At 40.8% G+C, this 24,650-nt stretch overlaps 1 protein-coding gene across 2 annotated transcripts; it reads left to right on the top strand.

Annotated features, from left to right (window-relative positions):
- Positions 1-3,245: 3,245 nt before the first annotated feature.
- On the top strand, positions 3,246-24,258 carry TMEM242 (transmembrane protein 242). Of its 2 annotated transcripts, XM_061378204.1 has the most exons (5): positions 3,247-3,500; positions 5,963-6,063; positions 9,635-9,772; positions 15,619-15,703; positions 23,135-24,258. In XM_061378204.1, the coding sequence occupies exons 1-4, from the start codon at positions 3,380-3,382 to the stop codon at positions 15,652-15,654; spliced, it is 396 nt and encodes a 131-aa protein (XP_061234188.1). In that variant the 5' UTR covers positions 3,247-3,379; the 3' UTR covers positions 15,655-15,703; positions 23,135-24,258. The 2 variants fall into 2 exon arrangements, with proteins under 2 accessions (XP_061234187.1, XP_061234188.1); XM_061378203.1 differs by lacking the exon at positions 15,619-15,703 and having other exon boundaries at positions 3,246-3,500.
- Positions 24,259-24,650: the final 392 nt, after the last annotated feature.

Genomic DNA, 24,650 nt, shown 5'->3' with positions numbered 1-24,650 from the left:
TGTATGTTTTGAATTGGATTTTCAAGCTCCAAGCAGGATTCTGAGCCTCAGCTGCCAACTTTTTTTGTGGTCGCACTTGAGACTGTTTGGCTATAGAAAATCAGCCAGTTAGGTAATTTAGTGAACATACCAAATTACTGCATTTATTAGCTCAGTCAGTTTATAAACTAGCTGCTTCTCCTCTGAAGGCCTAAATTGCAAGCTTGGTCCTCAAGTGAAACTCGCCTTCATCGGAGATGTCCAGGTATCACTGTGTAGTCCTGCATGGAAGAGGAAGGGGAGCAGCAGAGACCCAAGCCAGGACTGAAATGTTTTGCACCATTATGTTAGGAAGTTTGCACACCGTGCTTTTGTTTCTTGATAGAGCCACTTACTGGCAGCAATACAATGTGTCTGCAAAGATTATAAAGATCTCACAGGGAATCACAGAACAGTTCGCATTGGAAGGAACTTAAAGATGATCTAGTTTCAACCCTCCTGCCATGGGCAGGGACACCTCACACTAGACCATGTTGTCCAAGGCTGTCCAACCTCACCTTGAACAGACAGGGATGGAGCATTTACCACTTGGGCTCCTCACCACTCTCACAGCTCCTCACCACCCTCACTGTAGAGAATTTCTTCCTAATGTCTAATCTAAATCTCCCCTCTTTCAGTTTAAAACTGTTGCCCCTTGTCCTGTTATTACATGCCCTTGTAAACAGCATATTTAAAAGTGTATTTATGCAAACTTTTCTTTTGTATTTTTCTTGAATTTCTTTTCTTCCTTCTGCTCTTGCTTATTCTCTTCCCACACTCCTTCCTCAACCAAACAGTAAAATTGTATGAACTACCACAAGAGAAGCACCGTGTCACCTATTTTTTATTAAAACCTAGGGGCTGATGTAGAAATCCTAACCATAACTTCAGCATCACCATGGAGACTAACGCATACTTTGAAGCGGAAGACTTTGGTTACCTCTCACCATTTGATTTTGGGCCATTGTATGTTTTGTAATAAACCTGGAAGCTCACAGATGGAAGCCCACCATGCACAAGTGCAGACCCCTATAGAAAGCACTGTACACAGTGCCTGAGCCTGGTTAGAGGGGTACCCACACTTTGTCCAAATTCTAAGCTACAGGAGCACAGACCCATGGTCAAATTAAATGAGTAAAAGTACTTTTCAATTCTGCTATCACCTATATAACCTACTTAGTTGCATACACATTTTCATGCTCTCCTTTTATGAAGATTTGGATGTTTGATATCAGAATCATTTAAATCTGTCTTTCAAACAAATGTGTACCCTTTTAGGAAAACATAACTAGATTATAGAACATAACTGGTTGATTCTGAGTAGCCACAAGTAGATGAGTACATTGCACATGTATCGTAACAGTGACAGAGAAGGAATAATGACAGAAAATGCAAGGCTTTTGGGGGAGGTATACAGAAAAGGAGAAAAAGCGTTACATTATATTCAATTATACAAGAAGAGATTAATATTGTAACCTAAATTGACTCAATTCTGCTGAACATCTTTTTTCAAGTAGGAATTTATTTTGCAATACTAAGAATTTCAAGTTACTCACTAAGACAGAGTGGATTTCATGGGGTTTATGCCCTACTTTTAAGTCTCTGTGAATGATTAATACAAATAGGTCTTACCTGACTCAGATTCCTGTCATTGTTCAAACCAGGATTAAATAACATCATTGTACCCTTCTCTTTCTTTCTAGTTCTGGAGAAGATCTGAAAGAACATGATGTCTTGATTGATGTGAACTGAAAAAAACTATCCTGAGAAGATAAACTCTAGGATTTTATCATCAAAGACATAAAAAATACGTTATTATCTTGCACAGCTCAAGGATTCTTCTAGCAGATGCAACAGTGATCTTGACACAATTTACAGTAAAAACCACATGTGCGCTGCTGGTTACTTTCATGCATACTGGTAACAATTAAATACTTCATATCATCATATGCACTTCTGCATGAAGATAAAAAGTAATTTCATCTTTTAATATTATCACTGTGCATTTTTTCTATGACCACCTTTTCTTAAGCTTTTCCAGGATGTTTTATTATTATTTGTGACAGTCTAATGCTATTCCAAAACACACAGAGGGTTTTGGGGTGCTTTTGCCAAAGGAGGAAAGAAGGCTAAGAATCATTTAGGTGCTGCCCAGATGAGAAAAAAGGAGTCAGTGATGATGGGTGAGCTATACAGCAGAGATAACACACCTCCTTCTTTTGCAGTAACTGCTTCTTAACGGTGTAAGATTTTGTTTAACTGACACAGGACACATTCTATTAGGAAACAGCTTTGGATTGGTTTTCGCAAGTACAGGGAACAGGAAGTTTCCCAAAATACTGTATTTCTGCCTAGCAACCCAAGCCCCTATAATCAGCCCCTTAGATACAGACTATAAGTGATGATGAAAAGATACAAAGGAAGCTGTGGAAGAAACACTTGGTTTGTATTTATTTACATTCTTTGCTTGCTGAAGTACTGCCTGTTATAAATAAAAATATTAAAAATATACTTTACCTGTCTGTCCTAACCAGCATTATTATTTGATAGGGGTACATATCCAATAGTGATAGGTAACTGTGGAGCAATTTATATCCATTAGTAACAACTGAGAATTACTGTGGACAGACATGACAGAAAAAAGGAACAGACGGCTCTTGTAATGTTACTTTAGGATTCCATTCTGGCAGAATTTAGACATATATGAAAAACTATTTACATAACTTGGGAAAATGAGAATTTTTAAACTAAAATAGGTCCTTTAGAGCAACACCATTTGTAAGAATACAGCTTAGTAAAACTCACGGGAAGTAAGAATTTCTCACAGCTTTGTTTAGTGAAGTCTATAACGTTATCTGTCCCCCAGATTTAAACAAAATCTCTCTTACTAGCCCGCGACAAACCCTTTGATTTAAAAGAGGCTTTGACAACTTTTGCCCATTTCCCCTCTGCGCTATTCGGGATCTTGAGGCCACCGGTTGAACGAGTCGAAATCTCTGGTGCCCGGACCCCGAGTTGCCGGGGCAGCCCCACCGCCCAGCCTCGGGCCACTTCGGTACCGGGCCCCGCCGGCGCCGCCCGGGCTCATAGGTGAGCCGCTGCTGCTTCAGCCGCTGCCAGCATCGCCCGGAGTAGCGCGCCCCTTCCCCGCCGCCTGCTCCCTGCCCTCCTCCGGTCTCTCTGGGGGACGGGGGGGGGCAGCACCCGGCCAGGCCCCCAGAGGTGACGGCTTCCCAACACCAGCCGCGCGGCCGGGAAAGAGAAGCAGGAGGAAGAAAAGAGGCTGCGTGTCCCGCCCCAGCTCCGTTTCCTTCCGGGTTGCGGCACGCAACCTCCTCCTCGTCCTCTCGCCCCCTGTGCCATGAGGGCAGCTGCCGGCAGGGACGCCCCGGAGGGCCCGCTCAACCCAGGGCGAGAGCTGACCTTGTCCCGGGGGGGCGGGAGTCATGCGGCGTCCCAGGACAAGCTCTTCTTAATCAAAGGTGCAGAAAGCGCTTTTCGTCTCCCCCTCTCTACGCCTGCATGGGTCGGGGACGAGCAGCAGCGGGTGCGGGAGCCCCGTGGTAGTCCCTGCCGTGCTGCTTGTCCCGGCCGGTCGCGCCTCAGGGACAGCCCAGGCGTCGGCCGGGAGAAGGGCGTTTCCCTGCCTTGGCCAGTACGTCTGGGTGCAGTGAAGAAGCCCGTGGAACGCCGCCCGCCTTTTCCCTCCCCGTCAGCGGTAGTGGCACTTGTCGCCCCTCAGCCACCCGCCCCCCGACACGGGGACCAGACACGGGGCGACAAGGCACCGGCCGCCACGGCGCTGCTGGGAGGGATCTGGGGGACCCGGTGCTCGTGGGCCGAGTACGGGCCGGGGTCAGCAGCCACGGAGGGAAGCCTCCTGCCTCCCTCGCACTCCGCAGCGGGAGCTGAGGGCGGTGGTTGCCGGGATGCCCTGAGGGGGTAGGACCCGTTGGGAAAGAGGCGGCTCGTACGGGTTACAGGCAGCGCCGCGGGCCCCGTAAAGCAAAGGAGCAGATCTCCCGGGCTGGGCCCCAGCGGGGCGGCGGGGGCGCAGCCCCAGTGCCTGCGGTCGCACGCACCTGCGGACGGCGGCAGCGGGCGCACCTGCACTCAGCGCCGCAATCATCGCCGGCTGCTCGAGGGGCTCTGCGCGGCTTGCCCGCGCCCCCTGGCGGAGCGGAGGCCGCAGCTCCTCCCGCGCACTGAGGGGATCAGTGCGCGCAGTCCTGCAGTTCCCAGGCAGAAGAGGTACTTCGTAGGTTGCATGGGCAGGAGCACAGCAAGGTACTCCAGCGTAGTAACAGGACAAGTGTTAAATAGTGCAGCCTCACACGTAGAATAGAATCATACAATAGTTAGGGTTGGAAAGGACCTTAAGATCATCAAGTTCCAACCCCCCTGCCATGGCCAGGGACATCTCGCTCTAAACCATATTACCCAAGGCCTCGTCCAACCTGGCCTTGAACACTGCCAGGGATGGAGCATTCACAACCTCCTTGGGCAACCTATTCCAGTGCCTCACCACCCTAACAGGAAAGAATTTCCTCCTTATATCCAATCTAAACTTCCCCTGTTCAAGTTTTAACCCATTACCCCACTACAGTCCCTAATGAAGAGTCCATCCCCAGCATCCCTATATGCCCCCTTCAGATACTGGAAAGCTGCTGTGAGGTCTCCATGCAGCCTTCTCTTCTCCAGGCTGAACAGCCCCAACTTTCTCAGCCTATCTTCATATGGGACGTGCTCCAGTCCCCTGATCATTCTTGTGGCCCTCCTCTGGACTTGTTCCAACAGATCCATGTCCTTTTTATGTTGAGGACACCAGAACTGCACACAATACTCCAAGTGAGGTCTCATGAGAGCAGAATAAAGGGGCAGGATCACCTCCTTCGACCTGCTGGTCACCCTCCTTTTGATGCAGCCCAGGATACAGTTGGCTTTCTGGGCTGCAAGCGCACACTGAAGCTGGCTCATGTTCATTTTCTCATCCACCAGCACCCCCAAGTCCTTCTCCGCAGGGCTGCTCTGAATCTCTTCTCTGCCCAGCCTGTAGCTGTGTCTGGGATTGCTCCAACCCAGGTGTAGGACCTTGCACTTGGCATGGTTAAACTTCAAAAACATGTTTGCTTCTTGCTTCCTATTCAGGCCACTTTTATAATTACCTAACTGGTATTAGGAAAGGGAGAACAGGCTGGGTACCAGCAGTTGCAAAGAAAGAACCTGTACACCACCACCCCCAATTTTTTCAGTTGTACTGTGACTCAGACGGTTTTGTACAGTGCACTTGGTCTTTGTAACAAGCCCTTTTTTTAAAAGTGGGCAGCTACATGTGCCTGTGACACAAGAACTAGAAGGGATCAAAGGACCCCAAATGACTTTGGAAGCATTGTGAAAGAACGGATAAGCAAGGAATCCTTTCTGTCTTGGCAAGAATGCTGGTTACATCTTTTTTTTTTTTGTGTGACTTGTCATGGAGCATTGGAGCATAAACCAGAGAAAGCTGAAGAACAATTGCTGCTTATGGAATGGTCTGCAGAGGTACTGGTGGATTTTCAGGTGAAGGGTCATGCATAGCATTCTTACAAGAGAATTATGGTAGCCTGGCTCTCCAGTGAGAGAAATTCTGAAGTACTGTGAGAAGGCATCATGGCATTTGAATGATTTATCTGTGTGTGTGTTTGGCTTGCAAATACACTCGCCATTAGTTTTCAAAATGCTGTAATTCATAGAATCAATGCTCTGGCTTTCTTGCCATATTGGGTTAATGTAAACAATGTAGACAACTGTGCCTTTCCCTTCAGCATGTACTGACAGATCTTAACTTTTCAGATTTTAATTCCCAGACAGGTTTGGGTTTGTGGCTTGGTTGAGCTTTTCTTCCTCCCGTTAAGATTCAAAATATTAATTTTTATTTTTAAAACTTTAAAACTTTTCTTGGCAGGTGGAATTTTTCTAGGTACCGTTGCTACTGCAGGAATGATAGCAGGTTTTGGCACCACACTTGCCATGACAAAAAAGAAGAACCCAGACTGGTTCAGTAAGGTTTGTTCCTTTTCAACTACTTTTCAATTGTCATATGCAGGAAATAAGAATGCATCAGACGCTTTATAGAATGTTGTTACATGTTAAGTTTGTACAAAATTGATGGTAAGAGCACTGTACTTAATGGTAGTCGGTAGGGGTAGGATTAACTTAAAAATCCATTCAGAGTTGGCATTGCTAAATACTTAAGTCCTTGAGATTAGTTGACGTTCATAAAGCTTATGCTGTTTGTTAGAATCATTACTGTTGCTGCAGAATGCGATGGAATTGATGGCCTGTCTTGATTGCACACTTTGGTCATGCGCCTGTATCACGTTGGTGGTCCAGTTCACCCTGTAGTCTCACAATACTGCAGTGAATTGGGAAGTGAGGTAACTGTGATAAGGATGGGAATGAGGAGGTAGAAAGCCTGTTAAGATGTGGAATATGGAAGTGAAATAATTTAGTCAAAATTCAGGCTCTCCCACTTAAACGGACTGATGAAGTGAGCAGTGGCTTGATAGTATGAAATCTGATGGCCAAAAATAATCTGGTATCATGCAATTGCTAACAGGATTTACCTGAACATGTGAAGAAAAAGACTGCAAAGCAAAAGTAGCAACTACTCTTGTAGAGTAGCATCAGTAGCGTGTTACTGGCAAGAGAGAAAGCTGAAATGGCACCTACCGTACCTCCTCCATGGTAGTGAGGTAACGTAATTATGAGCATATGTAGGACTGGCCTCCAGATTGACTTGAAACTGAGATTATGTGCTCCTGTTCAGTGATGAACCACTGCAGAGACCTTCAGTTAAGAAATTAGTGGGGGTGGTGTTATAATTAAATGCTCAGATGCAGCAGCTTTCTTGTGTCCAGTTTTACCAAATGCTGAATTTTGCAGTGGATTAGGTCATACAAAACAGTGAACATGCAGAGTACAATCAACCAGAACAGTTGAACACACCATTTATTTTAGGCACTGCTTCCTTTTAGACACACTCTTACCCACAAGGGGATAGCTACAGGATTGAGGCCTGTGTCTGAAATAAACCCACTGTCATCCCACTTCCTGCTTATATCCTCCAGAAAAAATATAAAGGAGGGGAGGGGGGAAAGCAAATATTTTGGTAATCAACTAATTCTGCCATATATTTTCCTGGCCTGGTTTTTAGAAAGACTCAAGTATTGTTTAATAGCTTGTTTTTAAAGTGTTGCTTAAATATAGGAGCAGTAATGAAGAGAAAACAATCTGTGCACAGAATAATGGGCTCATGGATAAAACTCAGTTCTCTTAAAAATGTTCTTTTGTTGGTGACATCTTTTTCTTCCACACTGCTGTTGTCTTTTAAAATTTTATAGCCTTTCATTATTCAGCTTTCTTGATGCCCTGAACAGCATATCTGATCATCATATAATAAACTGTCTTGTTTACAGAATTCCTTCTCTGTGTACCCTGAGGAATCAGCCTGTGACTGAATGCTGTCAGTAAAAACAAATCAATTGTTTCCACTTGCCACTATTTTTCTGGGGCAATCAAGCATTTAAATTTCATTCAGGCGTGCTTTATTTTTTTTCCCCAGCAATTTTCACAGATAATGGCTCCTATTTAAAGATGCTGTGTAGAGGATAATTTTGTCCATTCATTTCCCATCTTCCAAATGGGAGAAATTTGCCTGCATGTTGTTATATACAGTTAGACTGTGGAAGCAGGAAAAATGTCAGAAACAGTCATCAGCATTTTAAATATACCCAGAGCAGTCTCTGCTGAAAGAGTTATGAAAGTTCATTAGCTGTGGTAAGGAAATTAATAGGACCTGGTATAATAGTGTGACTAGAGATCTCTCTGTCCTTGTTCGTGTATGTAAATGCTTATAGAGTGTGGTTTTGTTAACAGCTTCCACTTTGGGATATCCAAATCGCAATAAATAAGGATCAAGATGCATTTTCCTTGTGCCCTTTGCAAGTGTTTATTTGTCCTTGGATAACTGTGCCTATAGCTAACTCCTAAGAAAAAGTGTTAATGCTGAGGACTGTCTGAGGGTCATTTTAACATTTTAATAAATACAAAGCCAAGAGGAAAAAAACCCCACCGATGCTACTTCACTGAACAAATACCATAGTGATAGGCAACACAGATATTTAATTATATCAAAGAAGAAAAGGAGCCATTAAAAAAGAAAAAAAAGCAGTCCTTTAAAACAAGAATGGAAAAGATTTTTTTTATCCCACTTTTTGTGATGAATAGAAAAATGCAGCTCTTCGGCATGCTTTGGAGGAAGTCTTTTTTTGATCTTTAAGTTAATTTCACTTTTCAGTATTTTAGGCTATAAATGAAATAATTCCTTATTGAATATATTTGTATGGTTGCAGCCTCATTTATGTTTAGCTCTGTTTTTTTATCCTGAGATACTCAGTAAGGACTGTTCAGTTGTGTAAGGACCATAGATTACAGTCTTCAACAGTTACCAACTGAAATCTGTATTTCTATGTGAAGAATTGAACAGTAATCGTGTGTGGAAATAAAACAAACTCTTTTGCTGATGTTTACCCACTATAAGCAATAGGATTATATCTAACTTGCTGCTGCTGTGGGCTACACAGATTGAAGCTGTCCTATACCAAATAGGTACAGGGAGGTGGGCATTGTGAGATGAAAACAGCTGGCGAACAGTGAATTGGTTGATGTCAGCCAGCATGTGGTTTATGCCCTTGGTAGCTGCAGTGTGCTGCGACAGAGAAGGTTTCATCACGGTTGTGACCCTATCATGGCTGAGGCTCCATTCCTATTGGCCTGAGGTGGCCTTTCCAAGGGACAGTGTTTTGTGTTTTCGGGACATGTTTCATGGCATGCTCTTTTGCAGCACTATCTTAACAACTGGTTAAAACCACCTGCTCTTGTTTCTGTCAAAAATGAGAAGTGTGGAGGCTGCAGAGCATTTTCTGTGTTGCCACTTTGTGAATTCTGCAGGGGGGTGGTTGTTTGCTCTTTACAAAATTTTAACTACTACTACTGTAGTTTCCTATAATTTTGAATACTACTACTAAGTAGTTTCCAGAGCTCCTTCAGAGTTGTAGCCCCTCAAAATCTCAGTCACTGTTATACCCTGTGTCCAGCTGAAACTACCCAGGTTCTGCCATTTTCCTAATCCGCTGTTTCAGGACTGCAGATAAAACCCTGTAGGCCGGTGGTTGCCTCCCACCCATACCCCACTAAGAACAAGTACCAAAATCAGTGATTGATGTACAGTGATTATGTTCTGACATCACTGGCATAAGGGCTTGTGACAGCTGTTTTGGCTGGTGGGATAGCTGAGTGTCAGATTCTCGTGCCCATGAAACAGTTGACTTCAGCATTTCTGGGTAATAAAAATCATACCCAAGTGGTAGTGGCAACCATGAAAACTCTGGTTGGAAGCCAGCTCATCCACCCCCTTGCTTGGCTCTTTGGGCCTGCTGGCAGCCATAACACCAGTACAGCTGGCAAGTAGGGAGAAATTGTAGCTTGCTAAATTAACATTTTTAGTTTTGTTGGTTTGTTTTTTTTTTCCAGTTATTGTTCACTTTGTCTTAATCACTTTTATTTTTGGTTCCAGGGGATTACTGCCACAGCTACATTACCGGAGAGTGGTTCATCACTGGCTTTACGAGCCCTAGGATGGGGCTCACTGTATGCGTGGTGTGGAGTTGGACTGCTAAGTTTTGCCATCTGGAAGGCTCTGGGTGTGCACAGTGTGAGTAGCAAGTACAGTCCCCTCAAACACTGTATTTTTCATTGAGTAATGCATCTTGGGATGTCATCTCTATATGCTTTAGCCTGGGAGTCTCATCTTCATTCACCATGCATAGAGTATCTAAGTAGAGTCCATGCACGCAGGGACGGTGAAAAACAGGATACTGTGGGAGGAGACAATTTGGGGGTGAACAGTTTTGTACTGCTTACATTTATTTGCACAGATGTTTCAGATACTTCACAAAAGAGCCAGTGTTCTATTTAGAGACTAATATAGTAGCTACAACTTTCTATATTCTTTGCTAACTGACTTGAAGGCTACCCTCTGAATCCTAACTTTACAGCAATCAGTTTAATTGTCCAAATCCCACTTTTTTGTGTCAGGCCACTGGGGACATACCAAAAAAATGAGAGGAAATCAGCTTCTTTTTAGTGTGTTTCTGGAAGGGTCAAGAGGGCAGAAGATTTGAGTTTCATGTGTGGTAGAATGGTGGTCTGTGACATGCCACATCAAGGCAAAGAAACTCAGGAAGCAGCTGTATGTCCCAAGAGGTTAAGGCTATCTTTAGTAAATTGCTTACATTCCAGTGTTTCACAGTGGGGAGTGTGAACACTGAAGTTCATGTAATCATTTTTGTTTGCCCCTAGTAACAGGCCATGACTTAAAGAGTCCCCTGCAGCGGTAAGTTTGGCAGAGCTGTCTGCATCCCAGGACTAGGAATGAATAGACTTCCTTCACCTTTCATGGCAAATTATTTATATGTTCAGCAGTGTCTCCCAAAACTAGAAGGAAGAAGATAGATATACTTCATCCCAGTAGTGTTCTTATTTCTTGTTTTCTGTTCTGATGTATCCGATGACTTGGGTCCCAACATACAGCACTACACAGTCCCTCGTTCCTTAGTTTTCAATGCTGATTCTCAATAGGAGCCAGTAAAGGAAGGCAGAATGCCAAAAAAGCATAGCAGGACATAGGAGGCAGCTACAACACATTTTGTTTCAACTCAAGTCCTCCTTGTGAGGCTGTTACAGAATGGCAAAGGGGAGGAAGAGTGGGAGTACCAGTTTATACTCAGCATGCTGAGCTACTCAGTTTTGTCAGTTAAATCATCAGCTAGAAGGATCCATTTCACACTGTGTTGCAAATTCTTATTTTCAGTCTGTCAGAGTACTTCTGGTCCTGCCAAAGGACAGCAGAGTCTGACCCTAGTCTGCAAGGTACATTAACTGTTTCTCAGTAAGCTTAATTTTTACTTCCTTAAGAGTTACTGGCCTAGACCTACAGTTGCCTGGTTTCCCTGTGAGGCTGCTTCCTTTGAGAACATCTCTGAAAGCTTGAGATGGTCAAGACCCATGATGTGTCAGAGACTGATGGGGCTTCTGGTTACCTGACAGCAATGAGGTCTTGTGTCAGAAGCATACGGCACATTGCAGGGCATTTTAGACTCATTGAAAGTTCCCACTCAGGAAGCTGCACCTTATTGTATTCTGTGTTGTGTTAGTGTTGAAAGGAGTTGTGAAAAACTGTATTTTAAGATAGAGTCTCTAGCAAATGCCTGTTGGCCTTGGTTTCTGTTGCGGAGTGCTTACGTTTCACCATAGCGGACAAGAAGAACTACAGATGCCAAAGGAAGCATATTCCTGTCAAGAGACTGTCTCTGCACAGGATTTTGAACAGCTCTCTGCTCTCCGATGACATACTGCCTTCACTATAGACTTGTAAATTCCCACTGCAGAAAGGAAAGGTCTACAATGGTGCTACTCATTGCAAAATCAAAAATTAGCAATTTGTAAGTTTCCTGTGACACATACATTTTTGCTGGTTTGCTGTCTGTTAAAATCAAGTATTAACATGTTGAAAATTGCTGGAGGTACAAAAGCAGCAGTATGTTAAAAATGCAGTACTCTGACCAAAGCAAAGAGGCTCATTAGCATTAACAATATACTTCTAGAATAAGTCATCTTTGATTTTTGATTGGTTTTGACACTTTTTGAATGCTGCTTTAACACAACACTCAGGAGCAAACACTGACTGTTGAAAGACAGTATTTTTTGTGCTTAAATATCATCTTCCTGAGCAGTTGAGATTAAATAAGGGGTTATAAGATGGCTGGTACATCATTAGTTCTGGACCCTTAGACATAGGGTCATTTTAAGAAGGGCAGTTTATTTATTTTCCTATTTCAGGGGAACATTGTAATACTTTTGAAAATTCTTAATTGCTATCATGTAAGCAGAAATAACTAACATTCAGACAAACTATTGTTTTTTAAGAACAAATATTAGGTGCATATGTTGTGTCTATTAGATACCCACAAAAATAAATGTTATTTGTGGGAAACTTTACTGAATTTATCGCTGAGTGAAAGAAAGTTTCTTTCCATATAAACTGTTGAGACCACAGCAAACACCACAGATTTTATACTAAACTCAGCATTTTCAAATGAACATTTTGACTTTCATTAAACATTTTACAAAGAGGCTCTTGGAGATTTACCTGGATAAAATGTCTTGACTCTTCAGCGTGACCAAGTGCTGTGAGTTCATTTGCTCTGTAGTACATGTAGGTTCCCCAATGCCTATAGAAGGTCAAGTTACAATTTCAAACTTAGCATCATGTATCAGAATTTCAAAGCTATGAGCTTAAGATAGGCTTCAGCCTCTGAAGGTATTAAACTGTATGTGACCTGAGGGGAGACTTGACTCATTTTGATGCCAGGAATCTGTTTGAACTTGGTAACTAAAGCTTTGGCAGCTGGGCAAAGAGAAGAAGAGGTTCTGCCCAGCCTCTTCACCTTGCTGCCTGTAACAGTAACCAGCTGCTTTTGGGAACTGCTGATTAGTGATACGGCCCTGCTGGGCAGCAGCTTAGTTTGTTTAAGAGCTAGTGGTAATATTGATAACATTACTGACATCTAATACAGTCTCTCGAGATTAAATTGTTTATTAATCATTAAGGAAAATAAAATTCTAATTGTAAGCACTGCATATTTCATTTTGCAAACAAGAAAGCTGCTTCTGTTCCCTTGGTACATTAACTCCAGCGCATTCTGAAATCCATTGCCAGCTCAGTCCGTGTGACTGTCTTGGTGAGATCATAGTGAGTAAAGGACTGACCTTCACTTGCAGAGTTTGGAGGAGAGTTCTGAGTCTGCTGCCGTTACCCATGCACTGATTCAGTTGGTGTGGCAGAATGGCCCTAACCCTTTACCTCCGCGTTCCCGCCGTAGGTCCGTTGTTACGGTAGTTGTGTCCGCAGGAGGTGGTGAGCGCCTCCCGCACACCTGAGAGGGCAGAATTAGCACAGCCAGCTGCTGCTACCATTATTTCTGGTGGGGTTTTGGGGGCGAAGGAAGGGAAAGATCCGGTTGTGAGTTCTCCGCTGCAGAGCGCCGGTTCAGTCTTGTTCCTGGGCCGGAGAAAGGCCGGGATGGACTCTGCTACCCCGCAGCGACCCCAGCTGGCCTCGGCGGGAGTGGCAGCGCAGGCACAGCCTCCACAGGAAGCGGCCCCGGTTATTCACGTTGAGGGGATGAGTGGGTTTAAACATCTTGTAACGTCTTTAGTCGTTTTATAAAGAGCGGGGGATACATTAGTGCACTAGTAGCCAAAGGTGTTGCCGTTGGGTGGAGCCCTGAAGAGTAGTTTTGCATGGTATTACCATGCAGATTACGGCATTACTGTTACCAAAATGCTGTGATTTTTAACGTTCAGGGATTTGTTTCCTAGGAGCATGAATTATCAACAGGCCAGCGAGTGATTGATAAAATCATGTATTACCCTAAACTTTGTTTAAATGATCTTATCACTACTTACAAAGAGAGAAAACGACAAGAGCAATCTTGATGAGTTATAATTGCTGTAATTAATCTGTGTTGTCATCTGCAAGCAGCATCGTGATTGCTCTGCAGTTTGTGTCGTGAAAAGAAACTGAAGCCATAGTTCAGTACACCTCATCCTTACACCTTCTGAGACAGCCTGTGTTTGTCACAGAAGCAAGTCATTGCCAACATCTGTTCCAGACACTGAAGTGCTGTACCAGCTTTGGTGATACAAGACTTTTATTAATCTTTGTGGTTTATTATTTTTTAATACAGTGCTGAGATAGTGCCTACTTCCAGCTCTTAAATGGCTGTATTGTTAAAGGCGGTTCCTTGAAGCTTTACGGGCTGCTGCTTTTTATGCCAGCACAAAAACCCAAGGGTGATAGTAGGTAACTGATCCTTGTGTCTTGATAAGGGATATAAACCATTTTATGCTGTCTCAGGTAGGGTTATTAATATCCCCTGACTGCAGGTACCACTGTGGTATTCTGAGGACAGGCTGGTAAGGAATAAACACTATTAAATTCCAGTCAGCTCTTAATCGTAAACAGAGAAGTGATAGATCAGTGAGTACTTGGTTTGGTAATGGTTTAAGTCCTATTTTTCAGTAAAGTAAAAGAGCAGTCATTCTTTTCAGAACCTAGGAGATGGTGGTTACCTAGATTTACATTGTTCCTCTTGCAGAAAATCAGCTGTCAGTAATAGTCAGACTTTTTTAACTTGCTTTCTGGAGTCTCTTAGGAGAATATTTAAAGTCAGTCTACTTTTGATTACCTCTGAGCACAGAACCTCTGTCTGTATTAGCAAGTGTCATCAACCAGCAGCACTGGGGCAGTGAAGCAACTGGGACTGAGGACACCTACAACCATGCTAGGGGTTTTTAAAACTTGGACTGCCTCTGGCCTTGCCGCATGGCTTGCATGCCTGCCTGCAGCTGGAGTAGGTTATGTGTGCTCCTAGAATGTCTCTTCAGCTTTGCGTCACCTTGAAGAAACACAGTTCATTCGTTTTGAGACTGTTCAGCAGTGCACAAACCCATGCCCAGTAAAAAGGACAACTGGGAGATTTGCTTCCAAAGAGCACTCCTGATCTGAACCCAGAGTTCATCCAGGCACACCCACAGCTGCCTTCTCTGACACACTTTGTAGAAGGTCATGTGCAATGTTAGGCATAAGCTTAATAATTGTCATCTGACTTGAAACAAAATGGCTCCATCATTTTAAATGAGTGTATTTGCTATTTAAGAACTTCCACATTGTGTTCTGTGACAGTGCCTTCCATGGTTTTGAGCTTGCAACCTCAGAACTCTGTTGCTAGCAGCTCCTGGTGCAGTGGGCTGACTGATGATGCAAAAACACAGAAGTATTGAAATACATTTTGTAGAAAAGAATGGGTTTGGCCAATTTAACATTTTTTTTTAAGTTGAATAGTTGTTTAAACATCCTGTTTCAATATTCTTCATATGAAATGCTCAATGAAGTTTCGAATTTTCAATTGAAGAATAAATGGTGTTTCACTAAAAAAAATTAAGAGTAACAAATTAAAAACTATCTTAAACCCACAGTTAAAGTTCACCTAACCAAGTATTTTCATGGGAGTTTCCAAAAATCAAACTTTCCTTGTTTAATGTACCTATTCTACAAATGTTATGATGCCCCACACCTTTTTATTGCTTGGAAAAATGTTAGTTTTGCAATTTTCTGGAAGTTACACTTGAGTTGTAAACCTTTGTTTTAAATAAGCGGGTTTTTGTTTCTAATGAAACTTGCAGCTATAGAATACTTGACAGGTATTAAAGCATACCTATGAATGCCTGATGGCTTTCTTTTTCTTTTTTTTTATAACTGTCAGCAATTATGAGCTTACTGTTAAAGGCAGAACAATGCCCCTTAGCCCTAGTAGACTGGAGCATACAACAATTAACAAACAAGATAAATGATACTTTAAAAGCCTTTTTGCTCTTCATGCCCTCAATAAATCAGGTTTTATTTCCTCAGAAATAAAAGTGTTCTTTCTCCCATAGGAAAAAGGCCAGGGTGATTCATATGAAGGTTTGTGAGATTCTGACTGTTGCTGCCACATCTGTTCCATGGAAAGCTGGAGAAAGAGTGAGAATTACCCAGTAATTTGTGACTAATATAGTTACAAAATATTAGTTTGTCATTTTTATGGTGACTTCTAATGAAATATCCTTTTTATTGGTCTTAACCTTTAAGATATTGACAGTCTAAACTGTGCAACTGTAGAGACATCTAAAACAATTGAAAGCAATACAGATAGTATAGGCTGGCCATGGTGGTGTTGGTAAGGACATTTCCTAGGCAGGCTGCTTTTCTCTAGAGGAAATCTAACCTCTAAATCAGCATTTTAAGCATGAAAAGAATATCATTCCCTTGCTTATTTTGAGGTATACTTAATATAATTTCATGAGACTACAGTCGTAGGTACAGTATAAATGCAAAGTAGTGTTTGCTTTAAGGATGAATTCATTAAAATATATTAAAATAAAAAAGAGAACATGGAGACAGTCTTAAAAAATTACTGGGTTTGGTATCTGTAAATAGAACTAAGATCTATAGATCTCAGTCAAGTATAGGCATAGTGCAGTGACTGAAATTTTTATGCTATTTCATAAATGAGCAAATATTGCTATAAGAGCAGTACAACTTCTAGAATCGAGTAATTCCTAGATTTTTATGTTGTTATTAGTTTTTAATTGTAGCTGTATTCAATCATCACCCAAGTACTATTCATGAAGTTTCTATTCCTTATCAGGCTTATGTTTGACTGCATGACAAGAACCTATCTTTTCCTTGCTATTTCATGATCATATATTTCCATATAAATCAAATCTGCCCTTTTTTTAACATTCTTTTATTTCTTCAATACTTACTTAAATTCAAGCTCTTAAAAGAAGATTGAGTGCTAGTCCAAGTTAGCACTTCCCCGTCCTATTAATACAAGGGTTTTAGTACTGCTTATATTGCCTAGTTAGTTTGTTGTGGAGAAGAGTTGCCTTCACACATAGGTACTGCTAGTATTTTGTCCATGAAGTAAAGAATAAAAATAAAAAATAAGCTATGAACTTCACTGTACACTTGATAGGGCAGAATGCTTATTCAAGGAGTAAGGTCATCATTTTTCTACGTCTACATCTGCTTTATGAATAGGGACAGCTGTAAGTAAGTATTTCAAGAATATGGGAAGGCTGTAACTGTAGCTATCTTGAGGGATTACTCTGCTGTGTCTTAGGAGGGACTCATAGCTGTGAACTGCCACCAGCCTGATAAGAAGCTAGAAAGAAAAAACCATGTTCAGCCTGTGGTCTGAAATTGCCTGTGGAGTAGTTCCATGTCGCCATAAGCAGATGAGCAGGTGTGATTCAATTCTCGGTTGCATGTAACTGTGAACTATATGTATACAACTGAAATCTGAATAAGAGCTTATCTGGTAGGTGCAAATTAGTCATGCTGCATCTTGGTCCCATGGGATTTTCCTGTGCTTCATTAAGTGGGGTGGTATGGCCATGCTTGTCTTGCCCTTCTGTGGCTCAAGAGCCCAGCTGCTCTGCTTGCCTGGAGGCACCCAGCCATCCCTGCCTGGCTCTGACAGGTTTCCCACACGGAGTTCAGCCCTGGTCATGGCATTGAGGTTTGTACATCGCTCAAAGAGTTTTGGTTTATTCAGACTTTTCCCAGCCATAAATTTCACTTGTGAATGATGCATACACTGAATTCCTGGGCATGCAGAGGAAAAAGAACATTAAAAATTACTAAGGTTGACTTTTTCAGGAACTGCCTGCTTGCAGACAGTTTGTGTTTTTAACTCAGAAATCCAAATTACAGCACAGGAGAGTTTATGGAGTTGGGGCACCAATCCTGAGATTTTGGGTTCATTAACCAACTTGCTTTATACATTTAACTACTTTTAATTCCTTAATACTAATTTTTCAGATTGCCCAGGGTGACTAAAGAGCAATGACTAATACACCATAATAGACTGATTAATCATGTGGATGTCCCTTCCAGGCACCCAGATTTGAAACTTAAGATTCTGCAGAAATACATGGTGTGTTCATCAGTGATTTCAAAAGTATTTCACTGTTTTTCTGTGTGGCGTGAAAGCCTTTTGCAACAAGATGGTATAATCCAAACTTTGTACCATTAATTTTATTTCGAAGCCAGCTGCAGCAGCATTGAAGTCAGTAAGAACAGGCTTGAGAATGAGATACTGACTTCATCTACTTTGAGATATCATATACCACAAAAAACTTAAGTCCTAGGCATTTAATTTCAGAAGGATCAACATGGTAATGTATAATTTTTTTAAGGGTACTCCCATATCTTTGAACTTTTTTTCAGATTGTGGTTTACAAAATTACTGTCTCAGTGTATATGAATTAATAGCTGTCTAATTGATCATAATTATCTAATCACTACCTTTTCTGTGTGTGTTCAAAATAATCTAGCCTTAAACCAGAACAGTTTTGTTTTCTTTAGGCTTTTCTACTGAGATGGCATCTTCCTTTTTTGATAGATATATGTAAAGATACTTTCAAGCTACCAGTAATAATCCCACTTTTGGTGGGTCACATTTGCACAGAAATTAAACCAGACAAAGTGGGGCTAGTAAAATAAGTTTGTGATGTAGACCAGCTGTCTTCCCATTTGTGAAATGCATTCATTTATGAATGGGTAACACAGCTTCTGCCTGCTTAGAAAAGTAATATGAGGAAAGTATTTCATATGTTTTATCTCTTCATGTGACCCAATCATCGGGAAAGAGGCAGCCTGGCCCCTGCGGGTTGGCAGCTCTCAGTAGCTCACCAGCAATTTCAGACACACTATGTAGTAACTATGGGAGGCTACTACATATGTATAATGGTCTGGGAGCTGTGACAGCTTCATTCTAAGCAGTGAAAGTCCTCTCCCCCTCTCCCTGTAAAGTTCACTTAGGTTATTTTCATGTTATTTATTTTTCTTTTAAAAAGCACAGGACATGTTTTACCCAATTACACAGGATTTATAGGGATAAGTTTCTGGAAAAATATGGCTATCTGTTTGTTTAGTTCTAGGCGTTGTAAATGGCTTGCTGATTTCAAAGAGAGTATTCAAGGCTGCATAAGGTTAAGCATGTGTGTAAATCTCCATGGGATACAGGGTTAATACAAGCTCTTGACTTCTTTAGATGGTTTAATAAACTGCTGCTGCTGCTTTTCTCAATGCAAGCCTGAAACACTGGAATCAGCAAACAGGTTGTGCACAGTGTATTATGACAGTACAGCATAAGACAGTTAAATATTAGGATGTATATTGCCAGCGTTGACTGTCTGAAAGCCATTTTTGTAGACCTGTAGTTGTGCATAATCCATTCATAATGCCTTTGCCAATGAAGTGTAAGTGCTAAGAATAAGAACCAGGGCTCTATTTTCCATGCTTATCTTAGAGGTCAGCGTGTAGACCAGCCCAGGGTGACGTGCAGTGAGTGCCTGATTTTACACTGAGAATCACCTTCAGCCAGCAGTCTGTTTGCTCTACTCTTCAAGTACTGCAAGGGGTCAGCGCTTGCCATTTTCTACAAATAACTTGCTATTTCTGTCTGTGGACCTTGGTAATCATCTGCTAACAAGGGCAACGGCAATCATTTTAAGATTTGGGAAAAGGCAGCAAGAATACTCCTCGCTGATGCTTTTTAAATCCAGGGCAGCCCATCTCATCTTTGTGCTTGTGAAATGGAAGGTGACTTAGGAGGACACAGGGCATGTACATACTGTATTCTGCTGCCAGTTGATACTCCAGTTCAGGGGATCTAACCTCATTTCATTTGCAAGCTAATGTAAGCAGTTCTTACTGGTATGAGTACTAAAATAGGAAACTAATAATTCCTAGAATCTGGGTTGGTCTATTATGAATGTCAAACATTAAAGAGAACATTTCTTCCTAAAACTTTCATTCTAGGATTCAAACAGACTCTTTTAGCCCCTCTTCCATTCATTTTAATATGAACGGCCATGTAAGTGCTCTCAGTAATAGTGCTATCTCAGTTTTTGTGTGACATTCTGTCAACGATGTACATTAAAAAGAGCTTATTAAATGGAAGATGCTTTTAGGTCCCCATATTTTTGCCATCTGAGGCAGGATCATTAGGCTAAGATAAGAAAATAACAGTGATCTGTAGCTATTACAGATTATTTAATGCAGTAAGGTAGATGATACCCTTTTAGAAAGAAGCCTGACAGAGGTAGAACAGTTACTGTAATTTATCTGGCAAGAAAAAAACAGCATCAAGCTTTGCAATATCTGTGATAAAAATTAAATTCACTTGAGTGCAGTTCACTTCAGAGAGTTGCCTCCAGGAAGAGAGCATGCTGGAATGTTAAGAAATGTGTTACAAATCATTCACATACCACTAGGTTCAGAAGCATCAGCTGAGGGAGTGGCCCATGATACTGAGGGTAGCAAAAAGAGGTAAAATACAAGCAGATTTTAGTGCTTGGTTTACTTCACGATTTTCATTTTCACAGTTGAACCGAGTACCCCAGTGTCAGTGCCACTGGCAATAACAAAGAGGCAGCCATTCCAGTGAATTATTTCAAAGCATTCCAGTAGTTAGTACATAGCACATTAGCTTTCATAGTTATATTCATGCCTGTTTATTTAAGGCCACTTGCACATGTACTGTGGAATGTGGAGGAAATACAGGAGAAGATTTCCAGAAGAGGGGAGAAGAGACCTGCCAAGTGGCATGTGTACTAAAAAGAGAAGGCAAGGCAAGACAGATTCCTAATTGCAGCATTTCCCTCATCAAGAAGTGTGCATGTCCCTGGAGAGGTAAAGACAAGGTCCTAATTCTTGCACCTCAAGTGTGTAGTAGTAATAGAACATAAAGCTAGATTCATCATCTTCACAGGAAGCTCACCACACTGCAGGAGGTGACTGGACAGTGGTAATCCATGACATGACAGCTAATTTACAGGCTTAGTGAACAAGTATTTCCTTGACTACAAGGCTCTTCTGAAGTTCCAGTGGGCCTGGTAAGATAATGTGAACCAGATGTCAACAAGAACAACCCTGAGGCCAGTGTGGATATCTTTGGAGGCCAAATTTAGTCCTAAATATATTAAATAGAGTTTGGCCAGTCAAGGCCCAGGATATTGAGCTGATAGTCTCTGACTGAAAGAATCATAGAATGGTTACGGTTGGAAAGAACCTTAAGAGCAGCCTAAAATTTGATACTAGAACAGTTCCTAAGCAGGCAGACATTGTCACTAAGAGAGAAGGGGGAGGAACCTTGGATGTGGTTCCATTACATCAGAGAATAGTTATTTTTCAGAATCTTTTCCATGCTTTTACTTTTTCTCACTTGCTCAGCGGCAAGTAAGTTTTAGAGGAGCTCTGAGTGAAAGGAGGACAGTGGCTCCTCCACCCCACTCCTTTTTGAAGGGTCTCTGTAATTGTTTTTAGTTTTAATTTGGCTTTGTGTGTCCTCAGTGGAATAACAGAGGTGCCCTGTAGGGCTTATAAGTCCATCATTTAAATTTGACACTAAAGAAATGTAGAAGTCTGAGTTTAGAAACATCCAAAAAATTCACATTGTACCAGCCCATTAGCTGGAATAAAATGTTTTATTTCCAGCTATACCAGCTGAGCTGCAGCAGTTTACATCAGGTTAGGATCTGACCATTCCTGTGTTACTAAATACCCAGATAATACTTGAATGAGGTGAAAGAGTGGGAAGTTTTACTTCAGGAAGTAAAAAAAGTTAAGTAAGTTGAGCACTTTCCACACATCAGAGAATTGAGGTAACTTGATTATAGACAACTGGAAAAAACAGCTAAGCCAAAGTTCATAAAGCATTTCCTCTGTAAATATTTAATTGTCAGCAATTGTTTAGTGTAATTTGGGCTGTTCCCCTATGTCAGCTCTGATACTGGTGTTTATTATTCTTTGAAATACTAACTGTTTATGACAGCTTTTTAGTATTAAATAGGAAGCAAAAATATTAGTTTAGGAACAATTGTGGGTCACTGCCAAGATTTTCAAAAATCAAAACCAAATGATTTATAAAAAACAGCTATCTGATCAGAATAAAATATCAAGCAGACAGTGAATTAATTTCTACAGAAGAACACAATCAGGATAAAACAAAAGGATAATTGGGCTCTGAATTTTTCTCCTTTATATAATATGTATTTATTTGATTATCACTACCCATGCATTTTTACACAAAAACTTGATCTAAAATGCTTTCATCCATCATTGTTAGTTATTGTGTTAGCAAAGGATTGGTAATTTCTTTGTAAATTGTTTCATTCTTTGTATCAGCTGTAACTTGAATAATTGAATTCCAGCATTATTTCTCTAAAGGAGTACCAGTTCTCTGTCAGAATTAGTCTTATGCAGGACTTGGAACAGAAAATGGCCCATAGGTATTTGTAATAAATCTGATGACTCAGATTTATTTGCCCCCACAGAGTGTGGGCACATAAGAGAAGATGCCTGCTTGTGGCTGGTTTAGAATATCTAGATTTTCTGGAATCTCTCCAGGACATACTGTCTAAGACAGCATTAGGTCTTCAAGAGGTCCTTGCATCCAGTGCTTCAGTAGCACATCCCGTCTCCTCTGCACAAATGTCATAGCTTCTGTATAGCTTCCTAAATATAGCAGTCCAAAACTTCCCCTGTACATCCTGCTGTTTGTGTAACAGGATTTTCATCGATTTGATTTTTTCATTCCTATCCTTTAAAAACATATGTAAAAATACGTGTAAAAAATATTGGAAGAAAGAAACCCACCAAATCTAAATATTATCTTTAAACAGAAGTGATTTTTTATGAAATTAAATTTCAGTTCTGCCAGGACTACTGAATCAGACATTGGTGATAAAATGGTATTATAAGTATAGATTTGGCAATTAGTATTAATGTATTAATATACAGAATATAAAACTAGCAAACTTTGTCTTTCACAGCATTTTATTTTAGCAATGGTGAAAGCAAAGCTTGGTCCTATATATTGTTATGAATCTTGTTTCCCTTCCTACTAATGTATAAATCTGAACAACACTTGGTTTCGTCACCTCTATCCATACAGTGGGATAAACCTAAACTGTCAGAGCTGACCAGTATTTTTTGTTTAACCCTCATTTTGAAATCCTTGAATAAACCTGTTGGGCCTTTAATCCATTAGCAGTGCAGAAAAAGGTGCTGCAGTGAAAATACTGGAACATTCTATGGGAGTAGTTTTTGCCCAAACAAAAGTATGTGTGTGTGTTCATATAATAGCAGTGGATCGCTCAGGCAAGTGGTCCAAATTAGGCACCCCAGGGTGGTGTTTTAGAAGGTGGGATTGTTGTGGGTCCTTTTTTACTTTGTTAGTTGAACCAACATAATCAAAGGGAAAGTCTTAATTTCCTGTTATTTTTGAAGTTGTCTTACCTCACAGAGCTTATTTTGTGGAGTAGGACCAAGGTTCATGGTGCCACTTCATCTGCTCCTTATTAAAAATTAACTGATACTATTTTTAAATTTCTTTTATAGATGAAAGAATTCAAAACTAAAATGCAATCAATGTTTCCAGCAATTCCTAAAAATACTGAGTCCACTGTTGAATGGGAAGACTTACTTAAATCCAAGTGAAAGACTTGGAGCCATTTGGAGATAACTTTTTCAGCAAGACGAGGAGCTGAAGCAGCAGAAGTATCCCATCTGAAAAAGAGAGAAGAAAAATTGGAGTGAGCAAGTTACTGAGTTCAGTGATCCTGGGAATGTCAGTTAACATCTAGCAACAAGGGAATTAAAAAACAAAACCAAGCAAAACAATTGGTGGTGTACTTTTCAGCATGCTTGGTATAGTTATTTTCTGAGGAAGTGAACTCCCCAAGAGAAGTTGGATCCAATTTGGAAAAAAAGACTATTTTATGAAGACTTAAAGAAGAAATCAATCTTCAGTAGTAAATATAAAGACAAAACCCCAGTAAACTCTTATCTCATCCTGTGTCTTACAGAAGTTTTAGGAAATTCTCTAGGACACGCAACAGTACTTTCAGTGTCATGTACATATCCTATTAGGAATGTAACATCAAGTCCACTATAAGAGATCTGTTACTGAGACTGAAGGTGAGCATACAGTGCACTTTTCTAAAAATAAAAGAGATACTTAAATTTGCAACAGAGAAAGTATCTGAACCAAACTATTTCTTTGTGTCTGAAGAGAAAGTTTACAACATCCAATATGCTGGCAGTGACCTACTGAGCTCCTCTGTAGAGCATCAGAAGAGAGCTCTACAAAGTGCAGTTTTCTCAGTGTTAGCTTTTTTATTGGATCCCGCAATAGTGAAACTGATAATTTGCATAAAAGTTTCTACTGTATTTGTATAGCAATTTAAATTGTGAAAAATGTATAAAATTATAAGACACACAGTGTGGCCTACACAGTATTTTCAACTGAGAAAGCGTATGGGCTGGGCTAATTTTTTTGTATTTCACTGGTTCCTGTGGTTCTTCTACCTGGAGAAGCAATATGACACTTTTGCACACTGCAGTAATCTTATAAAATGTAGGCATAAGGAGAATAATGTCTTACTCAAAAAATTGTATTTGCAGAACTGTAGATCTGTAAAAATGCAGAAATAATAAAAAATAAATGCTATTAGTGAACAATCCTTTGTTGAATGCTCAGTTATCAGGTTTTTTTATTAATTGCACACTGCCCAATTAGTCAGTTGTCAGATTCAATGAAGTCCTCTTAAAGCCTGTCTTTTATGATTAAGTCTTTATATTCCTAGGAAAAAAAGCATTAAAAAAGCTTCAAATGTTAGATGAATAATAGAGAGGTTTGGTTTTCTTATGAAACATGACAATAAACTAATATCTTTAAAGCGACTGAAGGGTAATAGTTGACATCTTTTCCATAGCTTGATGCTTGTAGTACAATATTAAATAATTCTTGGTGAATACTGCCATCATATGCACATGAAAAATGGTACTATTATTTTCATATTTCTGTTAGTTTGTGTGCATGGTGATACCATATTGATTACACTTATGCTGAGTT

The sequence above is a fragment of the Neopsephotus bourkii genome, unplaced genomic scaffold, assembly GCF_033783945.1.
Source record: "Neopsephotus bourkii isolate Nb327-2 ecotype Australia unplaced genomic scaffold, CSIRO-AGI_Nbou_v1 NB_1765, whole genome shotgun sequence".
Lineage (NCBI taxonomy): Eukaryota > Metazoa > Chordata > Aves > Psittaciformes > Psittacidae > Neopsephotus > Neopsephotus bourkii.
This window is presented reverse-complemented; position numbering and strand designations above follow the sequence as displayed.

Coding starts and splice junctions, on each gene's coding strand:
- TMEM242 (XM_061378203.1), top strand. CDS start 3,380: ATGAGGGCAGCTGCCGGCAGGGACGCCCCGGAGGGCCCGCTCAACCCA. Junction 6,064..9,634: donor ACCCAGACTGGTTCAGTAAG/GTTTGTTCCTTT, acceptor TTTTGGTTCCAG/GGGATTACTGCCACAGCTAC. Junction 9,773..23,134: donor AGGCTCTGGGTGTGCACAGT/GTGAGTAGCAAG, acceptor TTTCTTTTATAG/ATGAAAGAATTCAAAACTAA.